We start from the raw sequence: 26,056 nt of genomic DNA, 5'->3' as shown, positions 1-26,056 counted from the left end.
CAAGCCTGAAAAACATTGAGATGTTATTTCCAGCCACAGTAAATTGTTCAGTAAGTTTACTGTACTGACCTGGAAATGAGCCATTGACTTATTACAGTATTCACACACGAGTTGTACTGTGGGCCCGGACTGATTCTGCGTTTGTTATTTCTTCCTTGCAATGCTATCATATGTTATCACCAGTCAGGAATGTTGTCCGGCAACTGCAGCTCTCAGCATTACACTCATTACTGCTGGCTGTAAGGTGACCTACTAATGGAGGTGTACTGTATTGTGCTTTTGTGCTTATTTGTTCAGAATAAGCGTGTTGTCAGCTGGATACTTGTAATGTCACCATAAAAGATCTTACAGCGGAGTTCCATGTAACCTGGTAAAACTGGTCTAACTGGTGCCAGTGAAAAAGTGGCCTTGAGTTAGACAACACCTCTGATGGGTTACAGTCACGGTTTATTACAAGCTACCCTGAAAACTGGCTACTTGTGATCACCATCTGACTGATTTAGTTTTGAAAAAAAAAAAAAAAAAATAGGGAAAGTCCTCTGATTTCCCCCTGTTGATTCTGAAACTTAAGATCTTTAACAAAAGGAAGGAAGGGTCTGATGAAAAACTGAATCATGGGAAAAAGGAGGGTGTAGCGTTATTAAAATATATCTCGACTTCTTCAGTTTCCATTTAACCATGCTTTTTTAAACATCTGGCTCTTGTGAGTCCAACTTTATGCAGTGCAAGTGCAATACTTAATGACTGGAGTACCCATTTAATTTGAAATCTGAACTGTAAAGAGAACAATTCCCTGATAGTCACTGTTCTTATAAGAAGCAAAGAGGACTGTAGGGTACAATTATGTTTAAGCTGCATACCTTCAAGGCCATAATAATTAGAAAATGCAGAGCAAATCATGAATTTTCTCCATTACATATACTCGGTTTCCACTTTTCCACTTGCGATGAGCACGGAAGAATAAAAGATGACAAAGCAACTCACAGCTCCAGGATCAGGATGACCTCTGCCTTGTTTTCAAAGACCTCATGGAGCGTGATGATGTTGGGGTGCTGGATCTCCTTGAGGATGTTCACCTCGCGCTCGATGTCCTCCCTCGTCACCCCTCGTCGACTTGACTTGCTGCGTCGCTTCTTGATGAATTTGGCGGCGTACTCCACACCCGTACTCCTGTGCCGACATCTTCTGACCACAGCAAACTGACCACTAGAAAGGGGAAAAGAAGGACAGAGACGTCAAAGGTGTATCTAGCCTTGAAACAGTAAATATGGATTAAAAATCTACCTAGAACACAATAGGTGCTGGTGGGCAAATTTTGTTACATTTGGACAGAGACAAGCTGGCTGTTTCCCACCTTGTTTCCAGCTGCTGAGCTAAACTAACTGGTTTCTGGCTAGAGATACACATTACCATACAGATTGATGAGATTGGTCTCAATATTCTCATCCAACTCTCAGCAAGAAGGCAAATAAGTGCATTTCCCAAAGTGTCAAACTACTCCTTAAACACTGTCAGGTTAATATTGAATTTCTACCATAAACAAGACTGAAGAAACCATGACTAACACTCGTCTACACAATGATCGCAACCAAAGAACAAGAGACAATATATAGACAGCAGAATTTGATGACAAATAGTGACGAGTACACAATAGAAACTGACAAAATGAACAACAGACAATAGAGATGTGTAACAGAAATAGATAACGCATCAATCAGCTGCTAGGACACTGAGGCTCAAGTGTTTAATTCCCAAGGGGTTTACTACCGCTCACAAATACATTAAAAAACAGACTTTTGGCCGTATATGTATCAGTTTCAAAGTGGTAAACACAGACATCTGAGCCAAAAAGGGGTGGGCGGGATTATAAGGCATTAAAACTGTTGATCGGAAAAAGCTTTAATTAATAACTGGCTGGTGCATCATGGCCAACGCTGCCTGGATACAGAAATAGCAATGAATGCTGAATAAAGACACCAGTTTGTATTTGGATCCAACATCAGATCAGATCAGACGTTTGGAGGTGTTTCAGAGATTTACACCAATATCAAATCCCAGTTCGTCCATTAAATATATATAATGATAATCTGTCTTTTCTTGTTTCTTCTTTTGATTCCCAGATCCATCTCTAACTTACAGAAGAAAACATGCAAACTGAATGTGCAGTGCATCCCAACAGAGTGCAAAAACACACCTGCCTTCACCCTCAGCAACCCCTCATCATCATCAGTTTGACAACAGTGTGTAAATTATAGACAGGCAGCACAGCTCTCAGACACTCTCAGCAGCACACTGATAAGAATCACAGCTCAGCACAACATCAACACAGCTGACAAACATCCAACCAGTAATCCTATACCACACACACTCCGCTATAGACTTATTTCAGAAGAAAGCAAAGACCGTCACTGCATATAAAACACATCATTCACTACAACTGAGTTATTAAAACATGTCAGTCTCAGAATATTACTATTTTGTACAGGGGGAACTAAAGCTAGAGTTAATATCTAACTCTAAACAGTACATTTGTTTCAAAGGTATGCAGAAATAAAAGACAGAAATAAAAGTTTGTACCTCTGCAGTTCAAATGACCAAAAAGTTGAATTATGAAGACTGAGTGCTTAAATTTGCTGTGTTTATATGATGTTTCAGCTGCATCTGCATCTTTACCCACAAATATAATTAAAAAAGGTTTAGTAGCTGTTCTGTGAAATATGTATGATTTCTAGGATCCAAACAGACACACTTTTAGAGACTGTGTGTAAATTCTTTGTCAATCACCCCTACATATGACCACATCTATTATTCACATTTTTCTAGACATTCTACTACAACTATTGATTAAATCTAGAGCTGAAACAATGAGTTAATAGATCAGTTTAAGTGCAACAATTCAGATGAAGTTATTTTCATATTAAAAATACTAAAGTTCTCTTTCAAATTGGAATATTTCCAGGTTTGTCTTCATCTTTTGTGAAAATGAAGTGAATATTTCGGGGGTTCTAGATAAGATTAGTTAAGATTGTAACTTGATTGTAATTTTTTTTTTACCTTTTTCAACGACTCTACATGAAGCAGCAATATGACTAAATGTTTCCCTCTGGGATATTCACTGTTTTAGCAGCAAATATAGGTTTTGTCCAATTTTGACCATGATTTGGATCCAAATGAGAAACATTTTACCATTTTTAAAGAAGTTCCTGAGCACACATGTCAGCTCTCTTTCCAGCCCAGGTGTTGTCCACCTATAGTTTACAGTGTTAACAGGGTGCAGTACACATGCTCCAAGCTAAGTGGAACAAAAAACATAATCATGCGTGCGTCCAGCCAGATAGCTCAAATGCACACATAAGCACTTAAACACCTACTGTCTGGGCAATCCAAATGTGGCCAGCCTGCGTGACATTTTGGTGTGAAAATTTACTCTATGTATGAACAACACAGGAGTTGTTATGGAAATTCCTTCACCATGTTGCCATGCAGCATTGTTATTGAACACTGCTATCTGACTGGATAACGCTGACTCTACTGTCACTTGACCAAAACACTGCCAGAAAAACCACTTGGGGAAGCAAGGACACTTGGCTAAGGGCTGTTGACGCCTCCGCCGATTGTGCCTCCTCACGGCCCTGGCAATCATGAAGCACTTAGTGTACCAAACACCCACAGAAGGAGGAAGAGAACAAGAGAGTGGGGGGTGAGAGAAAACGAGAGGAAGAGTGCCACATTCTGTCTCAATTTTTATTTTAAATTTCCATGTCCAGATTTTCACCCAGCTTTATAGAAGAGAGGAAGCTATCTGGCAAAAGCTTCCTCTGCCTTGGCAAAAAGAGAGAGAGAGCCCTGCACTGTCATCTGACTCCGACAGTGCCAAGACTGGAGTGCACAGTTGTCAGGAAGCAGTTTAGTAATTTAGCTATATGTTCTCGGTCTAATCCTCTCTCTACGATGGGTCTCCCAGTATTTGATGAGTAAATGCAAATCAAGGCTACAATACTGCCAGCTGCAGAGGAGCTTTAAAGGAAAGAAAAAATAAGGCACAAGTGAATTCTTTCGGGAATATCAGTAACAAAAAACATCAAATTGTAATAATAATGGACAGTTGGTCAGACAAAACAGACTTTTTGATGACATCATGGAGGGCTTTGGTAAATTTTTATCGGCATTTTTCTTTATTTCCGGATATTTAACAGACCTAACGATAATCAAGAAAATAATCAGCACATTAATCGTAATGCAAATAGTAGTTATTTGCAGCCCTACACCAGCTAAACATGGTTGAATCTCTTCTTTTTTCCTTTTGATTACATGGCCAATGAGTTTCTCCTGTAAAACAGTTGATATTGGGAAGGTTGGTGACGCAGGTGGTGGTGATGACGGACATTAAAAGGGAAGTTCTACTGGCGGTGCTCCTCGATTAGCAGAACAGGGTTACATGGTGTAAAATTGAACAGCACAGCAACGCAGCTTCCTCTATTTTTGACTCTCTAGTTCTGTTTCCGCAAAAGTCGGCACTGTCAAGATGGTTTACAATTGGTCCATTGTGCTAATTTGCAAGACAGTCAGCCAAGGTGTATCTCTATGCAAGAGTACCACACATTTTTTATCCACGTCCACAAGTAAATCAATTAATTGCAGAAAGTGCCTTTGAAATAAATGATTTTTACCTTGTAAATGCTAATATGACAAAGCCCTAAGCAAGTCGAAGCTTATTTCAGTTAAATCTGCCACAATCCAGTCAGTGCAAAGAAAATGAATTGACAACTACATAAACACAAATTCTAGGTACAGCTTCTAAAATGTGACAACATGCTGTTTTTCTTTATCACATAATATCTTATATAATATAATAATATCTTTCACTGACACTTGTAATGTGTAACTCACTTTACTGAAACACAAAATTAGCAATTATAGGCAGATTTGGAGGTCATAAAAAGTTGTCAGCCACAAAGCTCAAGATGTATATTACCAACCACATTACAGTGACATTTAAGGGAAGTAATCAGATTCTTCTGACGGTTAAAAAATGGTTTGCTGACAACTAAACTACAGACAAACTCAGGGGAATGATATCTCTTTAAGGAAGTGACTTGTCCTGTGACTGAGCCAGAGACACGATGTAGATAATGTGAAGTGGAAAAGAAAGCTGAGGATGAGGGCTTTCTCATGTTAATGACACTTCCACCCCCATTCAGCCTGCCATCACCCTATTGTGGTTCCCACCTCTGTCAGTCAGGCTTCCTTCGTGTAGATAGAGGGGACAGAAACATCGGGATATGATCCGCTTCTTCCAGAGAAATTGACAAAAGAGAGTAGAAGGGGTTGTTGTACATGTAATATTATAAATGTTCACACCATCAGTATTCAAATGACTCGCCATCTGTAACACACATGCCTGGCTGGGTAAAACCACAGTAAAAGACTTGGCATACCACCGTGCCTCAAAGAGTATTCACTGGTAACACTTTATAATAAACATTATCAATAAATACTAGAAGTAATAAGTAAATGGTAAAGTGTTGTGTAGTTTGCAAAGGTTAGGTAACCCTTTTTCACACATTCAGGTGAACAGAAAGTAAACTGGAAATTCAACATGTAACCACCGAAACTAGAAAAGTAGGAAAGACAAATTAATCAACTGAAATGCCAACAGCAAACAGAACTGCAACAAAAGCAAGCAGCTTTCACTGGACATCCTTCAGCCCATTCCTGAGCTGTCAAACTTTCCACTGCTGAAAGTTCATGCAGAGGAAAAGTCTAACGTGTGAAGCCGTGGGACTTGGTGTGAAAATACAGTTAAGGATGAGAAGGAAAACACAACTGATTTCCTGTTCTTGATTATACACCATCTGTGTAGTGTTGAAGACATCGTTTGACACTCCAAATGTTATTCTTTTTTCACATTTACTGATCTAATCAGTGCAGCAATCTTGAGTCCTTACAAAGGTTTAATTCACTTCTGTAGAGAAAACCTCTTAAGCAATTCAGGGACATAAAAACATACATGTACCAAGATGCATCTGGGTTGACTGTCATGTGATGCTGGTTCCTTTGCTCCATGAATGCCTACATTAGTGGATGTTAATCTCTTTTAATTTGCCAGGACTTCATACTATACTGTAACCACAGGATTCCTCCTGTGGTTACAGTATAGTATGAACAAACTTTGCTATGTCTGTTGGATTAATACACTTTGACAGTTATGACTTTGTTACATGGACTCTTATGTTAAAGCACCTGTTAGGTGTCAGGTTGAGCATGCTCTGACAAAGACTGCAGCGAAGCTCAACAGTGACTCTCGAGGTTTGCTTCATGATAAGGAAAAATGAGCTGGAGTTGCATCTCTAAGGTTGGGAAACACACAGCAATGCCATTTACTTAAGAAGCCATTACTTAAGAGGGTGGTTAGAGTAATACAGGCCAGGGGCGGGGTGAATAACGAGGCTTTGGAATGACAAAACAAAGTGAAGAAATCATTTCATGCTCTCCTTTTTTGGTTCACAATCAACATACAATTGTCTTGGATGTATCCAAGAAGTAAATGTGTAAAACTGAACAATAATTACTTCATTTTGTAGTCAGTTTTCTAAGGTTGGAAGTTAACTTTTTGATGCTGTGACTGATAATACAACAATTAAAGTGTGATGAGGTTTTGGCAACACTCAACAACACTAATGTACTGTTGTTTATAATGAACTTTCTTGTCTGCTACACAGCAAGATGGCTAGGGAAATCCAAATCAAGTTATGATGTGCTACATAAAACACAGCTTGAAAACAGAATAGTGGCAAAAATCTGAGCACAAGAATGCATCAAAATGTGCAGTGCTGCAGACTGGTATATTTACAAGTGCAGTTAATTAGCTGGCAAATGCTATCTGCATTGTAGTGAACGGTTGAGCAGAACTATGAATATAAATACTGGTTGACCCTTTCATTAAGAAACAGTTTGCCCTTTAACTAAAATACAGGTGACAATAATATAGCTAATAAGTGTGTCAGAAAAACAACTACATGTTTACAGTGATGGCATGTAGCCTGTGAGAAGCAAACTCCACACTTCTGTTATTTCCATAGCTCTCCCACTGTACACTCATAAAGAGAGGGGAAAGTGAGCCCACCCTTTGTTAACAACACCAGCTGCACATACAAACAAGGGGAAAATGGCAGTGGTTCAACTGAGCTTTCTTCCCTTGGTGAGGCAGTGGAGGGAAACCAAAACCCAATGCTGCTGTGAAAATCACACCCTTTCCCTGGTAGAGTTTCTCTTTCTGAGAGCTGAGACTGAGCTCTTGAAAAGCTAGCTAAGAGCTAAGGTAACAGGAGTTAATGTGGTGGATTCCCCCTGTACGATAGACCCTTCCCAGACTAGTACAAGCTAGATGGGAAATCCCTCTCATCCTCCAGGGAAGTCGAGGGATAGCACTGACTTGCACGAATGCTGCTGAATAAGCACAAAGATGAGGCAGAATTAATGAGCAGGCAGGGAAGAAAAACCCTTCCTGGGAATCACTGACAAACAGATGCAAGGAAATTGTTTTTCAAGCACAGCTCTCCTCCTCAACCCTGTGCAGTGCAAAACCTCAGATAGTCTGCAGGATCAAATTGCTTGGTTCCCTTTGTTGTGCTTAAAGCACAGACAAGGCTTCCCCACTTTTGGCCTACTTGTCTCTCTAAAGCAACTGGAGGGGAGGGGAAGATGGGGAAAGAAGCTGGTTGGGAAAGACGAGGAGAGGTTTGTTTGTGTCTATCAGAGCTGCCTGGGTGTGTGACAATGCCTTGCAGAGCCTTGCATTACCCAACATTGCTGGCTGGAGTGTTTATCTTGGGAAATATACTGCAAGCGTTAACAGATGTATTACTGCATGCTTCTTTTTAACCTTGATACAGCAGGTCTGTATGACAGAGACAGTTCAGTACTCCGCATTCATCAACTGATGTCTCAGGTTTACTATACACAGTCCTGCTTGTTGAATATACACAGGTAAGCACGGTTGCATATACAAAGTGCAAAGTAACTGACTCTGCTTCTTAAAACAGACCCGATCTCAGTCAATTTACAAGAAAAGAGCCACACAGAAGCCAGGCTAAGAGAATCAGTTCAGCCAGAGCAAACACGGCAAATTTGATTTGATGTCTTGCTTCAAAGCTCCAGCTGAAGACAGGCCTTGATTACACAGCTCTAATGCTGGAAACACACTATGTGAATCAAGTAACTTGTTATGTTGAGTATAAACACAGCTGCTAAATGAATATAATGTAATGTAGAGATGAAAACGACAAGTCAAATAATGAATTAGTAAACCAAACAAAATAAGGTACTTTTGCTTTGATGTTGTAGAAATAAAAGATAACTCAATATACAAAAAACAAAAGGTGTTTGCAGGGTAGACTTTCCTACAAATAAGACAGCTTGAGTTGTGATAGCACAGAGTCTTGTGTCCACTCAGTAAGACGCTTGAGCACTGGACAGTAGTGAGCTGTCAAATCAGTGTAGGCTCGCCTGGGTGACTGGCTGCTGTTAGTTCGAGGTCGCTGCTCTGACTGGGAGTCTGGCCTTGTCAAGATGAGGCAGCCTTGGAAAGAACAATGCTCAGTGGTAATGAGCAGCAGAACGGCCTTGTAAACAAAAATCAGTGAAGTAGGAGTGGGCAACACAACACAGCACAAAAAGACACAACACAAAGTGTGGTTGGTGTGTAATGTGCAATGCATGAAACAGTCTGGATAGAATAAGCAGCTGTAGATGTTTATATATTTTTATTGTGGGAACCGCCATGGGAAATACAGACAAACCCAGAGGCAGAAGCAGCTTTTATTATTTCAATATAAAAGATCACAAGGTAGACTAAAAGAAAATAACCTGTAGGCAGTGGTGGACAGTAACGAAGTAAATTTACTTGAGTACTGTACTTAAGTACAGTTTTTGAGTATCTGTACTTTACTTGAGTATTATTTTGGGGGGATACTTTTACTTTCACTCCACTACATTTGAAGGACAAATATTGTACTTTTTACTCCACTACATTTCTATTAATGCTCTCGTTACTCGCTACTTTTGATCTTACGTCAGCTGCTGATTTTTTTTTTTTGTGCAAAATTCAGAGAAAATAAACTTTTTCTGCTGATTCGCGTATGGTTTGTCTTAGTCGTATTGCCGTACCTGTACTACGTCATGAGCACCCGTGGCCTTATCTCAAACCCATGTTTGAGATTTTTGTCACAAAAACTGATTCGTTTCAGTTTAAATGTCTGTTGTTCTTACCGCGGACCAATTATATCACAGACTACAAAGACTCGTCTTCCAACCGGAAAAAGCACGTCGCGGTATGTAAAGTAGCTACTTACGTTAGCTAGCTTAATGTTTGTGAAAGAGAGAGAGTGTGTGTGTGTGTGTGTGTGTGTGTGTGTGTGTGTGTGTGTGTGTGTGTGTGTGTGTGTGTGTGTGAGAGAGAGAGAGAGAGAGAGAGAGAGAGAGAGAGAGAGAGAGAGAGAGAGAGAGAGAGAGGGTGTGCACGCGTAAGTGAGGTGCGGCTGTCTTTGATGTGGGTTATCCGGCTCATTTTTGGCTATGATGTATGATATAAGTAAAGTAAACTAGCCAATAAGTTGTTTATCTGTAAATGTCAATATAAGTTCTTGTAGTGCCTACATCTACATCTTTTTTATGTAGAGAAAGCATGGATGTCAGATGCAAAAATATACTGAACTGACCGCAGCTGTCTGCAATATATTTCATGTGTTGATGAATGCAGCTGAGTCTGTGTTCTGAGGCTTCTTGCCTTTATTTGCTTATTTTTGAGCTATAAACACGTCTGTAGCAGAATCGCATCAGTGTATTGTATAATGACATTAAGCTACTTTCCTTTCCTGTATTTCCTGAGATATATTTTAAATACTTTTACTTAAGTAATTTTTTAAACAAATACTTTAGTACTTTTACTTAAGTAATATTTTGACTAAGCTACTTTTACTTGTATTGGAGTAATATTTGACAAGGAGTATCTGTACTTTTACTCAAGTAGTGAAGTTGTGTACTCTGTCCACCTCTGCCTGTAGGTAGGGATGTCTCGATCAAGTTTCTTCGGATCAGATCCCGATCCAAGCCCTTCAATATTTGGTAGCTGCCAACGCAGAGTTAAATCCAATGGTTAAACGTTGATTACGTATCTGACACACTGAAATAACAGCTGCAGCCTCACCTTGGCTCACCTTATTTTTCATGAGCTTCTTGATCCAAATACAGGAGGACCTAGTTCAAGATTATTGAATGTCCAATTTGAGACTCAACAATCAACTTTCTTACAAGTTGGATCTTCAAGTTTTTAATAGAAGATTCAAAGGCTAAAATAATTTAATATGCCTAAACAAACTAAATAAACAGACACTTTTCTTTTTCATGACTGAATAAACACAATTTCATAAGGTTTTACTTTGTTTGTCATTGTTGTAGCTTCCAACAGTGTTTTGGGGACCTTATTTTTCTCTTGGATTATTACATCATTAATATTGTAAATACGTATTAATGTCTGAGTTTGAACTCTAGGACTCCATAGTGCTCCTATAATGAACAAGAAAAAAGTAGTCACGCAAAGAAGATGGAAGTGCAAAGATTCAATACAAAAACAATTACTTGTTTGTATTAAACATGATTATTTTAGCTTTAGAAGTGGACACAGGGTTGTGTTGAAAAGGCAATATCCTCAGTGAGAATGAGGTGATAACAGGCTCAGTCTGAAGCTCAAGTCATCATCGCAGGGTGTCTGGCACAGCTTGGGCTGATAGCAGCTGAAGATGACACGTATAGCTACTAACACACACACACACACACACACACACACACACACACACACACACACACACACACACACACACACACACACACACACACACACACACACACACACACACACACACACACACACACACACACACACACACACACACACACACACACACACACACACACACACACACACAACTACCTGCCTCGAAAGTCCCTCGAGCTGGCTTTATGAACTCGGAGGCAGGGAGAAATCTGCTTGATATCTTTATGCATCTGCACACCGGATACAAATATGCACAAAATAAACCTGCTGTTTCACCAATAGAGGCATTTTTTTTCCAGCCAGACGGTGCATGACCGAGCACTCTTATGCTTGTCTGGAAAGTATTAAATGTAAATCATTTACTGCAGAATAATCTAATATGTAAGTCATTCCTGGGGAGATTTAACTGTAAAAGGAAACTACGATACTCACCCTTCTAATCTTTAGCCTCAATCCTGCCATAATCCATCTATACATCACAGCCTGTAAAATAGAGCCTACACTCGTGGGAGTATAATGCAATGTATATCATGACTTTTTAAGACCGCCACGCCCACACACCCCAAAAACATATCCCTCACATTGTATAGGGATAAAATAAAAGCCCTGCTTGCAACAGATCAACTGCACAATATTAAAAGACAGTACATACACACTGTTCCTGTGAGATAATGACATAAAACACATGCATCTTTTTCCTTGCAGTATCTTTCCCCTACAGTTATAGTGCCTGTCAAGTTAGAACCATTACATGAGTGATTTTTCAAAGCTATTACCAATTTTGCATCTTGTTTATATCACATAAAAATCAACTGACACCTCTTTAATAAATCTTTGTCAAATACTACAACGGCAATCAGTAGAGCACATACCTCGGCCAAGGTCCAACAGTCCCCTTTAATTCAATCAAGCAACATCTTATTATCAAATTCGATAGCCTTGTATGACTCTAAATTTGTAACCCTCCTAACTGCTTAACCATAAGCTTGCCCTATCTTGCAATGTTAAAGAAAGTGAGAAAAAAAAATCCTGGATCAGTCCCTTTATCTGGATCCACATCAAAACTTGATAGGGTCCATTCTGGGCCAAGACCCATCTTCCAGCCAAGTTGTAGTTGGGATTAGTTTTTTTGCAATCTTGGTGTCGAACCAACCAACCAACCACCCAACAAAGATATAGACACAGGTAAAAATATAACCTCCTTGGCAGAAGTAATAAGATCCAGAACTACTTGACTATCAGGTTTTAAATTCAAGAGACTGATGTCAGTTGAACTTCATGGTACCAAGAGCTTGTGCAAACAATTAGCCTGGACAATAACGGAAGGAGAGTAAAGCAGCTGGAAAAAGATTAAAGAAAATAAACATTTAAAACAAAATCATATTTTTCAAAAAGCACACCATTTATTTTCCATTTTCCTTGTTATTCTGTAGAAGCATACCTACTTTGTGTTACCAGGCAACACAACCAACTCAAAAATCAGATGCAACTTCCTGGTCTGCACCAGCTGGGGCTGCGACTAAGTATTCTTAGTAGTGATTCATCTGTCAATTTGTTAATTAATCTATTTTCTGAGAAAGCAATTCATCATTTATTCTATACAATACAACAAAATAGAGAACAGAGAAACAGAGAAGCAGCAAATTCTCACATTTTTTAAGATGGGAGAAGAAAATGTTTGGTAGATTGTTAAATGCCAGCCAACTAACTACTTAATAACTACTTGTTAACACATACAATATAGGCCGAAGCTGACAAGATGGATGCAGTTATCAGGTTTGTGATGACACACATCATAAAACAAGACAATTCCTAATATTAGCAGCACTTCAAGGTACCTACAGTATATCTGAATTAGCTTCCAAGGATAAGTAGCACTGCCCTTGTGCTATAGAGGCCAGTGTTACATCTCCCTTCCACTACTGTGAGCCAGCTATTGATTGCCTCTGTGTACTACTACTGTGAAATAGGAGAGGGTGCTGAAACGCTGAAAAGTGTTAAGTACAATAGCAGGCAGGCTAGCAATGCTCCGGGAAGGCACACAACTCACACACAAAGCTTCACTGTCAAATCTGATACTGATGCACATGGACTGATGGAGGATGACAAACAAGTGGGAACACAATCAGTGCGATCTCACCTACAGTTTGGTCTCTTTTGGTGTGAACCACAGAGGACGCTTGCTTTGCTGATTTTTACAGGATTTTGTTCTTTTTGGTTTATGCTGCCCAGTGACAAGCAACACAAACTGCATGTCATAGGCTGTAAACTCATATGACTTTGTTTAAACCTGCAACAACTTATTTTGATGTCACTTGGGAGAAGCAGAAACAAGTTGTGAATACAACACTGACGTATCATCATTTTTTTATGTTGTTAGCAAAAATAAAAAATAACACAACCAGAAGTGACAGAGAGACATTACCATATATTTGGAAACTTGTTTCTGGCGAATGCCATTTTTGGTCTCTACCAACTCCTTAGGAAAATATCTCACTCTTTAGCTGCTAAATGCTACACTATGTTCATCAGCTAGTCTCTGGTTGTGTCTGTCTGCTGTTTGGTGCTGAACAGGTAGTGTACAGTGGGTTTTTATTGCTTTTTCACTGACAAACGCTACCTGCTGCTGCTGACAATGACGCTATGAGAATGGTGAGAGTGAACCTAAACAGTAAAGTTGTGAGCTTGCTAAACAATGAACCGAGACTCACTATAAAGCTCCCCATAAAGCTGAGGGGAGCTACAGATTCAGGTGACACAGGTGACCCCTTTCACAAGTCACACTGTTGTTTGCAGCCATTTGAAACATTATCAGAAAACTATTGATTATACAGTAGTTGCTTTACCCTCTTAAAAGGAGTACAAGAATAACAAAGTACAAGAACAAAGGTACAAGTGCAAAGTTAACCCCTCAAAATACTCAATATTATGTATATTTGATATGTTTCTCAACAAGTTCACACCAATATTAGACAGACTATTTACAAAATAATGAAACACAATGACGTTATTAGAGTCTACTCAACTGCCTTTACCTACCCAAGGCTATTTTTTGCATCCCAGTGTGGTTATCTCTGTGATAATATCAGCAAATACCTAATCTATACTGCTGCCTCACATCTGCCTTTTAAATCTGCTCTATGGTTTGACACACTTTCTGGAAATGGTGTACTGAAGAGGATTAGATGCCATTAAATACAGGTCTACATCTCAGGTTGGATAAAAGCGAGGTGCTGTAATCTGGCACAAGTCTTGATCCATGTCAGCTTTGTGACAAAGCAGCTTTTATGCAGCCCAGTGATTGGATGATGGGATCAGTCATCACCATGTCAGTCTGGGTAAGAGTGGTCAAGTGCAGCAGGATTCACGTAGGTCCCGAAAAGACCAATATATCACAAAGTAAAGCCTGGTTAAGTGAGTGGGATACACATTTTACATTTGATCCCACCCTTTACAACATCTTGCAGGAGTTAAAATTGTCCCTATATAATAATAATATCACTCCCCAGTTTACTTTAAAGCCTAGAGATCCAGGTGAGTGGAGTACACATGGAGATACAGCACTAACCTCTCCTTCAACTGCCTGCACTGCGCTTATTCAACTTATTTCAGGCTGGAGTGCTTAAATGTGCCCACTCACACAAAGTTTGCAGTACTCCAACAACAGCTAGTCTCATCAAATCAATATGTGTGTTCCAATGAAAATTAGCAACCTCACTAGTGCCTACTTGAAAAGATTGTTTTATTAGGTGACGGACAGAAACTGTCAATGTTGTTTTAAGGTTTTTACACAACCCTAACAATGTGAAACACAAATCTGAAAGTACAGTATGAATAGTCATCATACAGTATGTGCTACAACTTTAACAAGATGGGCTGCATAAGTGAAACAGTTTGCAAGGTTATTTATGTAAACTGAAATATATAATTGACCCCCCCTTTAATTAGCACTTAGAGTCTGAGGCCAGTCAGTCCATTAGTTTGTTGTCTTTTCACTTTGCAGGGAATGACTCTGACTCATTAAGTGTTTCCATACTGATACAAGAAGCAACACAGTCAAACTCATCTGTTCAAATATAATGGAAATCACAGCAGCTACCAGCTTTAATGGATTAGATGATGAACCTGATGTTTAAACAGGATCTGCATCACTGCCAAATTGCTTGGCACTCAGAAGAGCAAAAACTCAGGACAAAGTGAGAGTGAGAGAAATGGAGCAGTACGACTGTGAGAGTGAGAAATGGCTTAAATGTGCATCACATGTCTTCATAGATCTCACTAACGTTCTTTGCTGAGTTAACTTAGATATCTGGTCCCTTCTTTGTTTTAAATTTATTTCCTAAACAACTCAAACCCCATTGAGAATTTGGGTCATCTTCCAACCACATCTTCACATGAAAAGAAACCAACAATCTTTGTTTTTGTGTGAGCTGCCTGGTCACTACAATTACAGTTCTGCTTCTCTAGTTAATTAAATTGTCTTTGGCTCATGGGGGATGAATAAAGTCCCAGGTCACTGCACACCATCTTTTGTCAGTGGCCAAATTCACCAGATCAGTCTACTCCCCCAGAACAGCTCATCTGATTCTTCTTGGGTGTTTATGTGCGAAAGGAAATGGTATATGTAGATGACACAGCAGACAAAAACCAGAACAGAAACTGCATTCTGCTGACAAGGGCAACTTTTTAACATTCTCAACTGACAACATCGGTCAATTAACATGCTGTAAAAACAAAGTTAATACTATATTGGACTAGTTGAACGACAGATCATCAATCAGCAACGATATTTCTATCATAAATGCCAAATATTCAGTAGCTCCAGCTTCTCAGCTGAGAGAATTTGCTGCTTTTCTTTGTCTGTGTTACTGAATGTATTTGGGTTTTGTACTGAAATGTTGCCGTGTGTCTGGTGGAGTTTACATAGTAAATAATTTAGACATTTCACAAGTGCAACTTCAGAATCATTATTTTAATATTGGTCCTGGTATTACAGATGTTGGTCCTTCGCAATAACAAGTTGCAATCGTCCTTAAACATCTGTCCAATTCCTGAAACAAACTCAAGAATGATGGCCATTCCTGGATTCCTGTGTACTTTTATGGGTTATGGTACAGCCAAGACATATTACTGAACAAATCAGTCAGAGACCTTTCATGTGATTCCACACTTTTTCATGCTTTTTCATCTGTTTCATGCGCACTTTTTCTGGTCTATTTTCCATAGCAAGTTGCGTCCCACCAAGTTCAGACGAGAAAATCAAACTAACTGCTCTCGAGTGCGGTTCAACCAATGACAGAGAAGTCAAAAGGACGTTGCCTTTGCAGCAGGGCATCAACCACAGGCTCTGAGGCTCTCTGCTGTCCGATATGATTCAGTGTGAAAACTCCCCGGTGAGGCCAAGCTTTTCATTAGCACTGAGCGAAGTGTGGGAGGGTGCCTCAGAGTGCTCCCTGCCCACTCAGCTGTAGTGTGGGCCACAAACTGCACCAGCAGAAAAACATTATGCAACCACCATGCTATTGTGTACAGCGGAAGGGTAACCACAGCAACAGGATTCAGAGACTGAGCAGAGGAACCAGTGCTGGCTGGAGGAAGGAAGAGTGTGGTAGATAATCCTTGGTGGCCATAAACAGTGTGTATGAGTGTTTGTGTACAGATATGGATTTTGCGAGGAAGTCCTGATGGAGTTATTTTTCTGAGCCCATACCCCATTCATTTAATATTAATAATGCCATGACGAGTCTCTGATTGGCTAAATTATGTTCAGGCTTTCCCGGGAGACCTTAGTTCCTTCAGTTCTAGTTCTTCATATTATCGGCTCTAATTTAACCAATACCCATAAATAGCCAATAAATACATTTCCCAATATCGTGCTGATAATTTATTGGTCTGGCATCCCTAAAGACAACCAAAAAATATGTACATGTAAAAGATATGGTGCAAATACACATTTTCAAAAATGAGGGCTTCAATCGAATAAGTGTAACAGAGCGACAAACTTTCGGGGCTTAAAGATTTCTCTCAGACTAAAGGATTTATATAGATTTATACTGATGAGACCCAAGAGTTAAGCTTTTTGTTAATTATATTTTACTTTTGGTTTGTAGCCCATAAAAATTAGACACAAAAAATTTATCATTGCGATACATTTTTTCCTTACTGCCGGACCCTAAGCTAAAGCTTTTGCTCAAGATTACATGGTCAGCATCTTAAACTCCTCAACAGCCAGGACACCACTAGCTCAGTAGCTGAAGATATACTGTAAAACACTACAGGTGAACACAGGTAGGCCTCCGTAATTTATGTTACATTACTTGCTGACTCTCACTGGAGAAACTCACTATTCAACAAAGATCTAGCTCCAATAGTTTTAAGAGGTATCAGTAAAAATAAAAAAACAAACATTTTTTATAATGGTTTATGCCAAATATCTAAATGTCTGAGTCATTAATCTGAAATCTAGACATTGTTGTCAACACCTCTGACATGGCTGGGACATTAGATCACTAGAGATCTCTCTACGGGTGTGTATAGACTGTTTTACAGTCTAGCAGCCAATGTGAACACAGGAGGGAGGAGTCCTAGTTGCGGTTTCAAAAACTATAAGCGACAGCACTGACAGACAGATCACTGACAGACAGCTAAATGAGCGGCAGGCAGTATTTGCCCTTGTCTAGTAGCCACAGTGAAAAGCCATTCAACATGTCAGAGGAATGTCATTCACCTCCCCCAGGCTCCAAGGTTTTAAGGCAGCACCAACAATGGATACATTGTGCTTAGAGGTAAAGAGAGGGGAAAGGTTCCCTTTACCATCTTCAGGGTTGTTATGATCTACAGCCACCATGGTTCCCAAACATGTTCACTGCCAAGAGCCCTGAACAGATTCCTCAAGCCTAAGGACAACATTATTGTTGACATAATTGATGATCCCAAAGATTTGATTTGGTATTATTCATTACAGAAACAGGTGTGGATTTAAACAGATACTGTCGCCAGTATTAGAAGAAAATCATTCTTGTCTATGTGCTAGTTTTAGAAAGAGTGATCTGGACAAGTGCAATGAACAATAGTCATAACTGTGCCACCTCCTCCAACAGTGTTCCTAGAGAATCAACTAATCATGTAGAGATAATTGGGAAAGCCTGATAAAACATTCAATGTGAAACAATGCAATGAGTTGATGAACTGTGAAGCCCTCTATTATCCTCCGTGCGGATTCTAAGGCTTACAATAGTTAATAATTTATGCAAATATTCTGTAAGTCTGTTCATTTACATGCCAAAAAATAATCTTAAATTTGTAAACGACTACGATTTTGTGTCTATCTCTAATTTTTATTCTTGGTTGTTTGTAAATGTTGAGGTAAAAACGAATTCTTTGTTGCAGTCCATGAAGATATTCTTATAGGATTGATATGAATCCTTTGAGACAGAGTGAGGCACACATCACTGCAGATTTCACACCCTGCTGACAATGAAGTCAAAGAGTGAAATCATTTAGTCACCTTTTCTCATGGACAGCTGGACCCCACTGACAAGCCAGGTCAATATTATTGTAATACGGCCCAATATTGTTTAACACTTTTCAAAAGCTAGTGTGCCTATGATACTGATGTTTCTCTTCATTAGCAAGATGACACTCCTGAAAAATGCTTTTCTTTGAACATAGGCAACCAAAATCTTTAAATGTTTCATGTTGTCTAAACACAAGCAACTTAAACAAAGAGTCTACTACCAAGCAAACAGCTCTCTGAGGCTTTACTTTCTTTATAACAAAACAATGAGCTAAATGTTAACATCAGCATGTTAAAAAGCACACAATCTCAATTCTAACATGCTGATGTTTGGCAGGTTTAACATTACCATGTGTACAGTTGAAGCTGATGGGAATGTCATTAGCTTTGTGGGTATTTGGTCATAAATTCAATTAGTGAGCAAACTATATACCAAATGTTAAGTTCAATAGTTATTGAGAGATTTCTACCTGATGATGAGTTACAATACCTAATCTCAATTCTAATATTTTGATATAAACCTATTCAGCTGAATAACATATCTTTGTTCATTTGAACTGCACAATGCCAACCACAACAACAACATTCTTTCAAATTTGCACTGAATCTGATATTTTGTCATGTTGGTTAGGCATTTCTCAGACAGCTCTCACAGAGCTGGGAAAAGCTTTGGTGTTACCTGTCGTCTGTAGATACCAATGTGCCCAGTTAGCTGAACAGGAGCACTAAGTAAGACACAGACAAATACAGAAACCAACTTGATATCAGGCTGTGCATACAAATTGAGAGAGGTGCAATACCGTTGTTCTGACAACCAAGGAGATGGTGGCAGGAGATGAGGAGGGGGGCTCCTGGTGCTTCAGCTGGCCCATCTATCGTCTCCTGTTTTATTTTGTGCTTGCTCTTTAAACCAGGGCCCCCATATGTCTGGTGAAACTGACATTCAGCAGGTTTCGAGGTGGTTAACTCTGTCATGACTCAGGGAAAACCAGCAGACATGCAGACTGGTTTTGTAGGTTTCGCAAAGCGCTGCGCTGTGTGTTGATGTGACCCTGTTGTTATGATAAAATCTATAAAATGACTAGTCTGCACAATATGACAATCATATGACATAAGAGGACTGCACTTTATGCTTTATGGTAATGACTGCGATATTAAAAGAGTTGACTTTCCTAACCTTCAGTCTGACCTTGTTGACATTAATTAAAACAGAGCGGAGTTATGAAAGCCCCTGCCCTTTCTTTTGATGATCTCAGAGCAGAAACACATCACAGACAACACAAAAGGCTGATTTTTAAGGAAAGCACCTTCAAGGAAACATAACAGAGTGTAGGAGTATGAATACTGCCAAGGCAACTCAGAACAACAAAAATGATCCACCTAGAAACAAGCAACAGAAAATGATTGGCTAAATCTGTTTGAGGACTAACAGGAGCGATAACTTCATTTAAAAAAGGCCTGATAATCCTAGTTTCAGTTGTATGCCTGTTTATATGAGGCATGAGAACATAATTTAGTGTTATTGACATTTAGTCAGCACTACTCAAAGTGACTTCCTGATGAGTCTATAAGAGCGTGAGAGAGATAAAACTCTTGAGCAGCAGATAAAACACTCTTAGCAGTCACTCAGATGTATGGTGCATGTGATCAGGTAATTCCCGGCCAAATTAAATATGTTTATGCCCCAAAGACACTCCACGCAAGTACACAACAAGTAGAACAGTTCAAATAGTGACATCACTTTGCTGTAATGCACCCATTAAAACCAGAAAAAGACAACACATATGCCAAGTCCGACAAAGTTTGCATTTTTACGATTACCGGTATCAGTGATTTTTTTTTTGTCCGATTGCCGATAAAATTAACAAATTTAAAAATGTGCTAATTTGGCTCTGATGCAGCATCCTCTCACATGTCCTGGCCATAGCACTATCTGATTTCCCACACGTCACAATTAATTTCCTATAAACACTGAAAAATATGAATCTGCAATGTAATTAATAATTAAAGTCATCAAGTAAATGTAGAAGAGAGGGAGTAGAACTTAAGAACAGTTCTTGAGTAAATTATATAACATTTTGACACAAGAGTTTAATTTTTACTGCAAATGAACATCGGTCCCAAATATCGGTTATCGGTCTCCTTGATTTCTAATAAACGGTATCGGTATCGCCTTGTTGGTCAACCCCACATATACTTTGTTATGACGATAATGATAGAATATCGATATATTGTCCAGCCCTAACTGGGAGGCTCTCCCTTCAGCAAGGTAGGGCTGGGTGATATAAGAGATACTATATAATGAGAATAGAAACTTTGCTTATTAATACAATAATATACAAAAAAAACCTTTGCTTATAATAAACTTTTAATATTGTGTAGATACTGTAAGTAGTTAGGTAGGTTGGCTGAACACACCAATTGCTTTTGTTTTCATATCATTAATAATATTATATTGAAAGTCAGACAGAAACTACTGGCAACATGAAGCCTTGTTTGACTATTAACTGGATGAGACAGCCCCAAACAGGGCCAGACGACAAAGAAACAGATTGGTGATGTATGACAAGCTGGAAAGTTGGAAACCTGTCCCAAACACAGACGGGCAATGCAAAGAACTTGGTTCATCACTTGAATGAGCAGCGAGGCTCTCAGCAGCCAACTGCAACATTGCCACGTGCAAAGGTCACACAAGTTAAAATTACAATTCTAATCCCAATTGAATATGTTTTCTTTTTCTGAGGCTTAGCTAAAACCTGATGCTCAGTGCAGATATTGTTATTTGAATGAGCTCCAGGTTAGAAACTCTGGCTTTTTCTCTGCTGTAGTTGCCAGACATCAAGCAGAATCAGTCACTCAGTCTGCACTGCTCCTCCAACCAGGCCAGCTTCAGCTACACTGAGGCTCAGGCAATAGTCGTACTGAAAGCCTCCAGAATATTTTTTCAACAATGATCTTTAACCTCTCAGGGGGCTGGTGATATTTTAATAGTGCTTCAAATTATCTTGGGTGCAAAAAAAAGAACATTTCATCCATCAGAGAGGCGAGGTGTAGAGGCAGCAAACAGGCTTATCAAAGTGTTAAAATGAAGACACATTTTTAGAAAAGGTGCACAAGACCTCCAACAAAGAAATGGTCAGTGTGTCTTTAATGCACGTGTGGAAAATGGTCGGCACTCCTTCCTTGTTCATACTGTTGTGAATAACCAAACAAAGACATGGCAAACAAAACATGACGTGGGACAGCAGATGGAGTATATTCAGCTGATAGTGTGGAAGCTGTCTTGACGTCTTGAGTACTTGCATGTCCTAACTGAAAGGTAAATTTGCTTGCAGGCCAAACACTGTTGACAGATGACCACCGCTTTGACATTTTGTCTTTAACACCCCATAACAAACCCACATGTACTTTCCGATGTATGTATACAGACGAGCACACACAGCACACATCCATCACTGGAGTTTGCACGATTACTTTTACAGTCAATATTTTAATGACACGCGTTCTTGCTTGCTCAGCTAAAGTGGCTATCACTGCTCATGCTATCTACCCAGGAATGTTCCACTTTATTCAAAACAAATGAGCTAATGGTGCTTTACAGTAACCCTATGCATCAGAGGGTGAATGATTAACAGCAAAGATCCCAATCAACTACAGCAAACAGTAAATTACCTACTGTATTCATTTATGATTTAATTAATCATTACTTTAAGTAGGTTAGGTTTGATAGTAATAAATCACTGAAACGGCTTTATGTTTGCAATTAAATATAGTCCAACGAGTGCTGCATCCTCCGAGGGAAATGTCTTGGACTTAAGTGGGTGAGCATGTGTGATAAGAGAATAGATGTTCCAAAAAATATCACATCGGAAGGAGTGTTACATAACAAACCTGCATCTTTTGAATGTAATAAAATATATGTTTACACCACTCCTTACATACATACATTTCTCACCGTTTTTTTTGTGATCAACTATTCCATTTTTTAAATATTCTTGGTTATTATGTGCAGGTCGTGGATCAAATGTACAGTATGTACAGTTTACTTATGTACACTCATGAGATTCATTATTGTTTATTGTAGGGGAGACCATCTTGTGACAGTATTGGCAAGAGTGCAAAAGTACTACAAGGAGGATGAAAGACAGAAAAGAGAACAGTTGACTTTCCCTGACGATTATAGTTCCTCAGTTTCCACGCGTGACTGCCTGCAGATCTCTCCTAATTGACCACAAAGGGTTGTGGCTCCCCCACCACCCCCAATACACATACACGCGCGCGCACACACACGCACACACACACACGGAGCATGACACCCCTGCCATTCACCCGCTAACACAGTTGGCAGGGATCCAATTATCCTCCATTGACTGCAGAGATTAATTGAAAATAACTCATTACGCTCCTCGAGGACATTCCAAATGAGTCAGATTTCAATTTGACTCGTAAGCTGACCGCAATTTGAAGATGTCTGACTGGAACGGTCACAAGACTTAAACCACCCGGGCAAAGATGGACAGGCTTGCCTTGGAGACATAGACAGAGAGCAGTTAAAACAAAGAATATCTGACTTCAAACCTGAACCCTGCAGGAATACTGTCAGCACCACAATCTTCAAGTCAAACAAACCATGTACTGTTCTTATCTTCTCACTTTTCTTTTTCTGGCACTTCTCTCTTAAATGATGATCTCTCCGTCACAGGAAGATCAGCAGGCCTCTCTGACACATACACTCCGTACTACTGCGAGATAGTGTTGGCAACACAGACCGAAGCTTAGTGTGCCTTTGCACTCAGTGTACTCAGTGTTGTAGATAAGTGTGTCAGCTAAATGATTAAAATGTAAATACAGAAATTTGGCAACCAAAGAAACATGTGTCTTCTTTATCAAGACATCCTTCCATAATGTTAATTATGAATTTGACCTCTAGACCCCACATCTTTAGCCAACGATAAACAACAAGCAGATATGTTGTTGTAAGGTTTTTGCACTACATCCTCGTCAATTGACTGCCTGGATGTTCAGTAACATCACCACCCATGCCTTTTGATTTTAAATGCAATAAAGCAAAAAGTTAGCTGCCTCCTGTGAGCTACAGGATTATGCCTAAAATTGTGATTTAATAGACAAACTTTCATGAAGCGGGTACAGGTTAAATCATAATGCTATTACATCCATCTCTGGTAGGATATAAGATGACAACCATTACAGATTACAATCGAGTTAAATTTAGGGTCAAAATAGGAACTACTATTCAGTCACATTGAGTAAACTCTGCATTTCCTCCTTTTCCAGTGCCTGTCTTTATAAAACAACCTCAAATCAAAAGGTGTTATAAGTATTAGTTAATATAAAATATTATTAATAAACAATATAATATCCTAAAAGTAATGAACTCGAAGCCAAATCCTTGGACTCACAAAGTGGCAACACTGCATTTATGTGATAAAACTGCCGCTCCCTCAGGTCGAGGGGGGTGGGTTAGGGTGGGTGAGTGAGTGGCAGGTCTCATCAAGGCCACTCCTGCTACCCAGACTGCCCCTCCACCCAATAACCCAGGGTAGGGGGTAAATCTAGGTCAGTAGCTGGGGCACAGTCTGCACGGAGTGCATGCATGGCATAAGCCGGTGCTGGTGTGTCTGGAAAAAGGATGTCTCAGTTTGTTGTAGTGAATATTTAGTAGATTTATTTTTAATGGTCTGCATAAATACTGGAAGTTTTTTGAAGAGCAAAAGAAATCCTAAATTATATCACCGTTTAATACAGGAGCCCAAGTGGATGTTTTGCATATAATCCTATTTTGTATTCATCGAAATTTGGCTTTGGGGGGATTTTTTCAGAAAAACAACCCAAATGCAGACCCAGTTTAATGCTTTTTTATGTTGATTTGCATTGCAAAATCCCTGCTGAAATACACAGACCCCTCCTCTTCTGCAAATGGCAACCACACACACGCACGCACACACGTACGCACGCACACACACATACACACACACACAAAAGAGGGGCAATTGGTAGAGAGCCACACAGCGGTCACGTTAATAAAGACTAATGACAGAGGCAGGGCACTGCAAAAATATGCAAAGTGTAAAACTGCCCTGTGGACCAGATGAAAGGCACACACAAAATGCCTTCCACAGTCAGCTAACGTTTTAGTTCATCTTTGTGTCTCCGAGTCAGCCAGAAACTGGCTGAGTCAGTGGGTCTCCAAACAAATGACAACATGGAAACTGAAGGAAAAAAGACTCAACTCAACTCACATGAACCAAACCATAATTCTGCTCTGCTTATTTCTTTGTGCAGACTTGGATGCTGCTCTACTTTGCTGAAGAAGAATCCAGCTGAGATAATCCTAAATGACTGCTCACTTTGGTCAGACCAATATAAAGGATTGCTGATATTCCAGACTGATACCGGCCTCATTTAAAAAGATCAGCTATCAGCCAGTCAGTGTTGTCTAGCGCTGACATGATGGGGGTTTCTCAAATGTGTTAACAGCAACGGAAAAATACTCCTGATTGTAAAGGCTGTACAGTGTCCCAGATTTACCCAACCCCCCAAAAACTGGAGAAAGTAACCCGAGAGTTGCTTGTCCACATTAGAATCTAGGAAGTATGGGTTTTAGTTTACAGCTCTCTGTCAAATTATGTCACACATGGCAATAAAACTAAACACTTGTCAACAACAAATTGGTTATTAATAGCTATATTAGGGACGCAACTAATAACTATTTCAACAATAAATTAATGTGCTGTGTATTTTCTCGACAAACAGCTGCAAATCACCACTGAGACACCCTTAAACATTTCAATAATGCTTCCCCCTTAACTCAACCATCATTTTGAGGAGGTCTGAAATAGGAGATCCTTTGAGATGCCAGTAGCTGTAAAGTCTTCAGTAATCCCCTGCTGAGCTCAGGCATGAAGTGAGAATTTTCTGCCAATCGGTGAGGCAATTAGAGAGATCAACTGAGCACAGATGTGGCCAGAGCTTGACTTATTAGAGGAAAGGGTTTGGAGGAGACCAGCAGCAGTGGCATTTTCTATAAGTGGCCCTTAAAAAAACACAGACGAACCAGACGGGTTCTGGGGGGAATTTGATGTTGTTTTGGCACCTTTGCGGATAACAAATTAATTCATCGCATGGAGGCTTGACAGCTAACTTTCTGTGACTTCAGCTATTCTCTGAATGACAGATCGTTTTGCACCCCTCCCTGGACCCTCTGCAGGGTATGAAATACGTCTGGTTGGTTATCCCACACACATACACACCGACTGACAAGGCTGAGACAGACAGGTCCAGGTAATAAGGTGGTTAAATTAAATATGATGAACAAATCATTCTGGATGGGGAAGACTTGAAAGGCTGTGGCAGGCGATTCTTGTGGCTGACCCTGAAATGAGCGTAACTCATCTCCTCTGGCTGTATGTACTGAATGCTGCTGCCTCTCATTATACTGCCTGCATGCTCACTGTGCCTAGATACTAATGAAAGTTAGATGCTTGGCTTCACTAGGATGCAGGTCTGCCATGCATGCACACCAAAGCAGGCAGTGTCAGTGTCAGTGAAAGAGTAACGTCACTGCTTGGGTGATTTCCCATTTCGCCAAACCGAATGGGCCTCATTCCAATTCAAGCCAGAGTTGAGCCTTGGGTACAGTCGGATCAAAAGCCTCTCTGTCTTTAAGTGTTTGAGGCATTACAGTG

At 39.7% G+C, this 26,056-nt stretch overlaps 1 protein-coding gene across 1 annotated transcript in view; it reads right to left on the bottom strand.

Annotated features, from left to right (window-relative positions):
- dapk1 (death-associated protein kinase 1) overlaps window positions 1-26,056 on the bottom strand; it is a 75,367-nt gene that overhangs the window by 46,477 nt on the left and 2,834 nt on the right. Inside the window, exon 3 of the mRNA XM_084360553.1 lies at window positions 985-1,206. Coding sequence (XP_084216679.1) covers window positions 985-1,206 — 222 coding nt within the window. The remainder of the gene's footprint in view (window positions 1-984; window positions 1,207-26,056) is intronic.

Source organism: Pagrus pagrus (assembly GCF_965226575.1).
Source record: "Pagrus pagrus genome assembly, chromosome: 8".
NCBI classification, from domain to species: domain Eukaryota; kingdom Metazoa; phylum Chordata; class Actinopteri; order Spariformes; family Sparidae; genus Pagrus; species Pagrus pagrus.
The sequence above is the reverse complement of the archived record's forward strand: the minus strand, read 5'-3'. Positions and strand labels throughout refer to the sequence as shown.